This window comes from Hippocampus guttulatus, chromosome 8, assembly GCF_054856545.1.
Source record: "Hippocampus guttulatus isolate MCC_2025c chromosome 8, RoL_Hgut_1.0, whole genome shotgun sequence".
NCBI classification, from domain to species: Eukaryota; Metazoa; Chordata; class Actinopteri; order Syngnathiformes; family Syngnathidae; genus Hippocampus; species Hippocampus guttulatus.
Window position 1 is genome coordinate 19,231,604 of NC_141268.1, and position 8,483 is coordinate 19,240,086.

Sequence of the window (8,483 nt, forward strand, 5' to 3'; positions counted from 1 at the left end):
CCTGCCGCCCAAACCTCGGATGAGCGCAAAAAGACGGATGGATGCTTCTCAACCTTTTCCTGTTTTTCAAAACTTTTAACAAGACCACAATTGAAAACCAAACACTTTATTGAGTGTTGAAAATTGTTGACCTTTGACATGAGCTGCCGCTGGACTCCCGTGCCTGTACAAAGTTCTGCGCCATTCACGCTAGTGCGTCTTCCATTTATCCGCATACAGCATCGCGGCCACTCCGTGGAGGAATACGGCAGCGAGGATGAGTAAGGTGCTGGACACTGGGCCGAAGGACAAGACGGCGCCCGCAGCGTAGCTTAAAACAAGAAGCAGGATGGTCCTGTAGCTGGCCAGCGGACGCAAGCTGACACGAGGTCGCCGCTTCCGGTCCCAGAACTGAGGGGACGCAGGACTCCTCGCCAGGACCGTGTCGGGATCGGGACCCGTCAGATAGTGACGAGCCAGTCGACCGGCGAAATCCGTCCGCGAGCACATCTCGGTCAAGTGGCTTTCAAACTGAGGACGCAGACCACACCCGCCCGGTTAGACGTGCAATCGCCCGTCGGCCCAGACTCGGGATTTTTGTGTGACATTTTACTTGGGCGTTGAGCAGCGACGACATCCGGTACAAGAACCTGACCAGCAGTGCGTTCTCGTAGCTCCTGATTGGCTGCAACTCCGGGTCACCTTGGTACCGAATGTCGAACCTCCGGAGCCCGTTGATAATCTGCACAGGAGCGCGATGGTTTATGACGGCCAGCGCCGGGAGCAAGTCAATGACGGCGCACGCAAATCACTCAGTCGTCATCGTCTCATTTCCAGCATGTCACAAATGACCGCGGGGAGGAAATCCAGCAAGTCGTGCAAGTTTTGCTCAGCCTTGGCACATTCGGCACTTTGCGCTCACTCTACCCTCGATGATGGCCACGTTCTGATTTTGACATACGAGGGTTGTTGCGTTTACAAAACATTCTCCATATTTTCTCGTAAAGGCTGAATTGAGCGTTTTTGTCATGAAGTATTCGCCGCTTGAGGAAGATTAACCGAACCAAGTGACGGAAGGTGTGAATGACAAAGATGTCGTCAAATCACTTGTTGTGCGCAAGTGAGCGCACCCCCAGCCTCACGTGGACTTGTTTCCTCGGGCGGATTACACGGCTCCGCTTAGAAACAAAAATTCCAGAAGGAATTGGATGGCTCTCGAGCTGAAACGTACAGCACGTAACTAACAGCCGTTGTTTTACGGCCTCCGGCCAGCGCTGGGCTTCAAACACGCGCCGCCGCATTTGTCCCCCCCCTGCTTGACTGCTGTGTGCGCTGACAGCGCTGCCCGGAACGTCTCTTGAAGGCATCGCAATGTGGCACACGCACGCAGTCTATACCGGTACGTACAATTTTGCAGCCCGATCACATTTGGTACCGACCGTGAGCGGGAAATGTCGGGACCTTCGTGCAAATGATGTGGGAGCTGCGTTGCGAATGTGGGACTAACGCACTTATTATTTTTTTATTGTTACAGAGACAAACTAACGTATTACTGAAATACATAACACGTGATGTCATCAGAAGGTGTGCAGGTCACCGAGGCAATTTCGCAGCCCAATCACATCTGGCACATACACCGGCTTGGGTGATCGGCGATCGAGTTGAGGGGGATGCGGACACACGCTAGCCGGCCTGAATTTGGGACTTTCCTCGACAGCTCAGGTTGGATGTGGTAGTTGTGACATCTCTTATCTTTGACTTGTACGCGTCGCATGTTGCCATTCGGCTTTCCCCGACTCGACCAAAACGACTTCAAGTTGCGGTCGAGACTCATGAAAAGCATTCAAAGTGTAGCAGTCCTGAGAGTCCTAAAAGGCGCCACTTAAGTCTCACTGGAGTAAAGGGATACGATTGGAGTCATCCACCATGCGTGCGGATTGCAAAAAAAAAAAAAAAAAGAGAGAAACGAGTGAAAGGCTCAAGTTTGCACCTGCATCCTTCCCAAGTCGGTGAGGACCAGGCCGCGCTCTCCCACCACGCAATCGGGCAGCTGCCTCGACTCGCCGTCATCCTGAGAGGACGTCACGTTGGCCATGAGCTGAGTCAACTGACCCTGGTTGAGCTGCAAGACAAGAAAAGCGGATTGAAGGAGCGCACTTGAGCGCTGAAGACGGAGAGGCAAAGCGGGCTTCAAGGGGCCGCCGAGGCCTTTTTTACACATGCTGAGGACAAAGACGGCCTGTAGCGGACAGGACTGACGCGAGTCCTCTGTACGCCCCTCCCCAGCCTTGAGGAAGGCAAGACAATCAAGCTTCGGACGGACCTTGAAGACGGTGCACAAGTTCTCCAGCGCTCTGTCCAGGAACTCGTGAGTCTTCCTCAGATACTCGGTGCTGTCGTCCGACTCGAGGCCGCAAAGCCCGTTGTTGGAATCCGAGGCAGGCGCGGTCAACCAGGACAGGAAAGACTTGCTGGCCGCCGCTTGGCTGGAGCGGTCCGAAATGCGTTTGGCCGTCTGTCTGGCTTGTGCGACCACCTGGATCAATTTCACCACCTGACAAACACTCGGGTGACCCCCAGGAGCCAAAGGCGCAGTACCAACGGAGCAAAATAAGAATACGACGGCGCCTCACCACAGACCGCAGCTCCGAGCCAAACATCTGCTTGTACTGGCAGTCCTGGCCTTCCAAGGCGTACACGTGACTCTTGACCCGGAACACGGCATCTGTGGCGGTGCGTTGCCGTGACGACAGGAAGCTGCCGCCCTGACCGGGCGTCAGGTAGCCTCGCTGCTGCCGGTGATGGGGGACCAGTTCCGGCTCCAGGAACAGCTGTTCGGCTGCAAAAAAGTTCGCCTCTGTCAAAGCAGCTCATAAGGCGACCCCCGCCCACTGTAACCCCGGATATTGGTTTTGTATCATTTTAGACGGATTCGTCGACTATATCTCACCCGCGGATAATCGTATCGGAATGATTCGAGTTTAAATGTGTGTCGCTCATCTTACCCTTGTGGATCATGTCTGCGAGGTCGGCCTGAGAGAAGACTTTGGCCACTCGGAAGAGCATCAGCGCGTTCTTGGCATTGACCAGGTCCATGCGCACGGCTCTGTTGAGGAACACTTGGAAGAGCTTGGTGTAAACCAGCAGGTTCTCCTGAACAAACGACTCCCTGCCGGTTGGCAACAAGGAAGCCGCCGGTTAGCGACGGCCGAGACGAGACGCGGATGCGCAAGCAACGCCGGCCGGTCACGTGACCCACCATCTCTCGGGGTCGCTCCTGCCGCCGCCGCCGTCTGCCTGCGCGTGGGCCGTCTTGTCGTCGGCGTACCGCCACGGCTGGATGAAGCTCAGCCACGTCTCCAGCACCTACCGCCGCCACCACAATGAGGTCGGCAGCCGCGCCCCCGGGGAAGCTCACAGCATCGACTTTGGAGACGGTACGTACCGCTCGGAAGGAGGCGTCCAGAGGCCAGTGGCCGAAACAGTGCTGCAGGAACAAGAACAGCTTCTGCTGCACGAAGCGCTGCTGCACAACTCTGCAGAGACACGACACACTCTGCAACGTGAGGCGGGCCACCCAATGCCGACACCCAAGAAGCGCTTGGCATTGGCTTGCCGACACCCAAAATGGATTGCGGTCGAAGACCTCAACATGCATCGGCGTGTGCAAGCAAGCTGACCTCTTAAACTCCTCCAGGGGGCTGGCGTGGGTGTGCGAGTGGGCGGGGGAAAGCGACGCCTGCTCCGGCTTCAGGCTGTTGGAGAAGGCGTGCAGATGTTTGACCAGCAGCCGCACGGCCAAGACGTGCTCCTCGCTGGGGCTGAACGGTTCCTGCAACGGCGGCAAAGTCAAGCGGCGCTCGGTGAGACCCGCCGACCCCTTCGCAAGCGGCCAATCGCGATGCCTTTCGGCCCCACTGCAGCCAATCAAGCAGCGAAGGCCGTGTGGTGCCCTGGAGAACTGAGGTCCGGCGCAATCCAACTTTGGGGCGGAACAGCTGGCCCGGGCTGGCACCAATTTTCCAATCTGACCCCCAAAACACTCCAAATATTTTAGTCTGGCTTGACTTTATGTGGAATTCAAATACAAGGCAACAAAAGACATGGGGGGGAGGAGGAGGGGGGGAACCTTCCTTCAAGGCAGGACCTCAGAGCCCCATGACAGGCCGCGGCGTCTCTTAAGCTCAAACGCCAACAAACGCCAAACCCAAGTCTGTACTCACTCCAAGTGGACGATGCATTTCGCACATTTTGTTAGCATTTGTTTCACACACACACACGCAACAGCAGTCAAATAAACGCGCAAGCAAATCAAAGCACACAAGCCAGGAACGGGTGTCCCTGCAAGAGTACTTGGTGGCAGGAGCTGGAGGTCCCATGGGAAAGAAACAAGGCCATGAGCCGGGGTGTCCAAGAAGTACCTTGAGCAGGACCTTCGGGTCTCCACCAAGTACCCCTGAGCCGGACCAAAGGTGACGGCGTGGCAGGCGGGGGGTGAGCAAGAAGGTTTAAGTACTTGGTAGGTGTGGAGGGTCCCTGAGCCTGGTGGGATGTGTGGTTGGCACGGCATGCTGGACATACTGAGGCGGTACTGGAGCAGCGCCAGCTGTTGACCCCCGTAAACCACCCGGAGGGGGGGGGGGGGGGGGGGGGGGGAGAGACGGTGGAGGGGAGGGGGAGGTTTAAGGAGGACAGCACAAAGAGCGACCAGAGGAGAAAAGGAAGAGGAAGTGCATCATAAGTCAAGAGGTCAGGGGGGGGTGAAATTCAGAGAAGAACAAGAAGAAGCCAACAGATGAAAAATACAACAGGAGGAAGAACAGAGGAGATCATCAAATATCGACTCAAACACATTCTTCTTGTTTTTCACCCAAAACACAAGGGATGGCAATGTCAATGACTCCCTCATCTCTTGTGTTTCAACTCTCAGCAGACGCTCCGAGAACAATTAGCGGAGCACTAAAAATGACACAAGGCGGGAGAATTATTACGTACATTCGTTGTCACAAAGGAAAGACGACATGCTTGCGGCTCGCAGAGTTTCGATCACGCTGGCCTTCCACAAAGTCCCACTGTGACTTTCAATCGACATCCGCGAGGCTGCCCACAAAAGTCCTCAAGAAATCTTCAGGAATATCGGATCTATCTTATTGCATTGTTTCTATATCACCATTCGTGACTTTTTCATGATGTCCAGATGTTCTTTGTTTTTGGGTTCGTAGGCAACGGTTTGTTGTCGGAAGAAGCCGCAGTGTGACTTCAGGCTGACCTTTGAACTACACGGCGCAGTGTGAGGATCAACATGCGGGAAAAGCGAAGCAGCTCGACGGGAACATCGGGACACGGGAGGGCCGAGAATACAGTTGTGCCCGTGCCCCCCGGCGACTCATCGGCAGCACGCACGCACGCAAACACACACACACACACACGCACATACACACACACACACCACACACACACACACCACATGCGCCAAAGTGATGAGTCAATTTTGGTGTGCCTAAAGCTGCTTCAAAAGTGGTTACGACAAGTAAGGGCGGGCGAGGACGAGCGAGGGCAGGCAAAGCGGATGAGCAATCCACCGGAAGACCGAGGGGCTCGGAGTTGTGGGCATTGGGGTTGCCGGAGCGTATTCGCTGCTCTTACCTTCACCTGAGGAGACTGCAGTTTCTGGTACATCTCTAAAGAGTAGTGATGCAGCCACACCTCCACAAACATCTGTCGCACGCACACGCACACAAGATATTTGAAAGAGTCCCTTTTATTCAGTCATTTCTTTCAATGAAGGCAAGGCACCTGCAGCAGCGTTTCGGACCTCCAGATTTCCTGGGCGGCGGGGTCGGCGTTGACGGACGGCTGATGGAAGATGTGATGCTTCAGCAGGCTGGGACTGTGGAGGCCGTAACCTGCCAATGAGATGTTGGACGACCTGCGCGGGCATACGGTAGATGAGTTCCCGTGACGATGTTGACATGCGGCAACATTGACGCAGGGTGTGAAACGGTCAGTTGCATAACACAACGATGGGAGAGGATGAGCGGTATGCGGGCGATCTGCCTGTCGGCGCGCGGATACCTTGGAGTAGGTGCGCTGACGGAGCCCCTGTTGTCAGAAAACGGGGACGGGGGCACACTTCCTTCGGTAGGCAGGAAGTACTTGAGGTACATGTCCACCAGCACGAAGTAGGCGCTGTCAGTGGTGCCGCCGTGCTGGCCCACAGGCAAGCTCTGGAAAATCATCCAATCACATCACAACTCCTAACTGTGAATGTGCGTGCGTGCGTGTGTGCACGATGAACGCTTCTCTCACCTTTGGCGTAATGAGACAGGAGGCAAAGTAGAACATGAAGAACTCAAAAGGATCTGCACCACGTTGAGGAAAAAGTTCAGCCGGCATGTGAGAGTCGAGCCCAGTGACAAATGTGCCAAGGCGTGAAGGATACTCAGCGCCATGTTGAGAGTCAGCATGCCAGACATGGGAAAGTGAGGCCGGTTGTGAAAGAGCGGACAGTCGGGAAGGACGCCTTCCTGGATGGACGTCTTCACCGGCGCCTGCACGTGAAAACGTACAACAGAGCACGCCTAATCCAACCAGAGATCCATTGCAAACAAACTCGAATAATCGCCCAAGACTCCAACGACAAGGCGGGGGGATGGTCTTACCGGCAGATAATTGACAGGCACTTCATATTTGTACTCTTCTGCTTGAAGTTTGTAAACCAGTTTCATCATGGACCCACTGAAGAAGACAAATAGAGGCTCTTCATTTTGCTTATGCGGAAACGCACACATCGCTGTCGTGTGCGGATGCAATGAGTCACCTGGGCTTCAGGAAGTCCACGACCAGTGCAAAGTCGCTGCATCGCGAATGGAGAAGGCGAAGGTTCCATCCTCCCAGGACGCCGTCCAGGCTTCCGAAGACGCTCTCCACTAACCACGAGAAGATGGCGTGCAGCTCCTGAAGCGGCCAGCAAAATAATGATCGCTCAATTGATTCTTTTGGAATGACACATTTTTGCCCAATGGCGAATGGAAAAACGCTGCTAGGATTAGCATATGTGTCTTGGTGGGGCTTTTCGTAGGTTTCACTTGTGGCCAAAAGCAATTTGGCATTTGGACTCCTTTTTGATGATGCTAGAAGTAGTTTGCAATTGTTTTGGCAGCAGATATGCAAATGTAGTTTTGACAAAAAATATTCAACTATTTTAGTAAGTTTGAAAAACCCTTATGTGTGTCCCCATGCGAACAGGTGATTTTGGGAATACCAAACAACAGGCTTGACAAATGCCCCATAAACTGTGAAGATCAAACGTCGAGTGGTTTTGCACTTGTACCTTTGCGTGATAGTCATCGATGATCTTGGTGAGATCCTGGCATCGCTGAGCCAAAGTTTTGTTGGGTGAGTCCACTTTAAGGTTGGCCTGAAAGCACCACACACACGTCTTTATTTCTTCCAAGCAGTCGATCAGACAATCTGTCAATCAATCGGGCCTCACCAGGAGAAAGCCAGGATGCTGTAAGCTTGGAGCTGCCATCAAACAGCAGCTGGCAGCCCAATTCGTCGCCCAAAGTCTCCTTCGCTCCTGAGCCAATCGCAAAGCACTGACTGGTCGCCGGAGAATGTCAGTTTTTCAGTGAGGCAATGACTGGTCGCCCGAGTTTTGAATGAAGCATGAAGAATAACATGTTTTGGAATGTGGGTCGCAAAGTCTAACCAAAAAAAAAAAGGAAAAAAACTGGCGCCCAGATTCGAACTCCCAACTGCAGAGCTATGAGGCAGATGTGCTAACCACTCGCGCTCTGCGCTGTAGCCTTCATGATAATTTCAGCACAATTAACCAAAACATTTTTGACAGATTCAATTGTCAGAAGTGCTGGCGGCCGTAAAGAAGGCACTTTCCTTTTACTTGATTTAAGTCAGCAAAGTAGCTATCAGTAATTAGCATCAGACACTGGGTTAGCAAGCTTAGACAACAAAACGAAGATATAATTGTTGCGATCATGAAACGGTTGAACGTTGTCCCGGTGACTGACCTTCCGTGCGCCTTCACAGATGGAAAAAAAAACGTTGGATAAACTTTTTTAGTCGTGTTTTCACGTCAAGCAACAGTTCCCCCCGCCGCAGCCTTCTTCTTCTTCTTCTGCTTCCTCTTCTTCGTCGTCTTCTTCACTTGAGGTTGCAAACGAGTTTGAAATGTAATAACGCCCCCTGTCAAACGGAGGATGCACAGCGCGCCGTAGCATCCCAGCAGAGCTACGTGCCTACGTGGTGGCCATATTGGCGGGGGCGACGTTCTCAAAGGTCATGCAAGGATATAGATATCAAGCAAACCATAACTTGCTGCAAACATTATCTAATTTTGGAAACTAACCAGAGGGGAGCACGCGTCGCTTCTCCAAACTCACCAATCTCAGAGAAGGGCGTCAGAGTGAATTTTCGAATGCACCGTGTGGGAGGGTCTATGCACACCATCTTTTTGATTGGTGCTTGTCTTGGGCACCTTG

General features: G+C 53.4%; 1 protein-coding gene across 5 annotated transcripts; it reads right to left on the bottom strand.

The window, feature by feature from the left end:
- Positions 1-90: 90 nt before the first annotated feature.
- smpd4 (sphingomyelin phosphodiesterase 4) lies at positions 91-8,135 on the bottom strand. 5 transcript variants are annotated; one of them, XM_086118483.1, is made up of 20 exons: positions 8,013-8,135; positions 7,475-7,584; positions 7,313-7,399; positions 6,800-6,936; positions 6,642-6,717; positions 6,422-6,530; positions 6,289-6,341; positions 6,055-6,206; positions 5,776-5,908; positions 5,626-5,697; positions 4,496-4,585; positions 3,660-3,811; positions 3,425-3,515; positions 3,239-3,345; positions 2,985-3,148; positions 2,613-2,818; positions 2,303-2,533; positions 1,970-2,101; positions 593-721; positions 91-510 (listed from the first exon to the last, which is right to left on the bottom strand). In XM_086118483.1, the coding sequence occupies exons 2-20, from the start codon at positions 7,511-7,513 to the stop codon at positions 190-192; spliced, it is 2,481 nt and encodes an 826-aa protein (XP_085974609.1). In that variant the 5' UTR covers positions 7,514-7,584; positions 8,013-8,135; the 3' UTR covers positions 91-189. The 5 variants fall into 5 exon arrangements, with proteins under 5 accessions (XP_085974609.1, XP_085974611.1, XP_085974612.1 ...); XM_086118485.1 differs by having other exon boundaries at positions 7,475-7,624; positions 8,013-8,122; XM_086118486.1 differs by having other exon boundaries at positions 7,475-7,688; positions 8,013-8,122.
- Between the last annotated feature and the right edge of the window lie 348 nt (positions 8,136-8,483).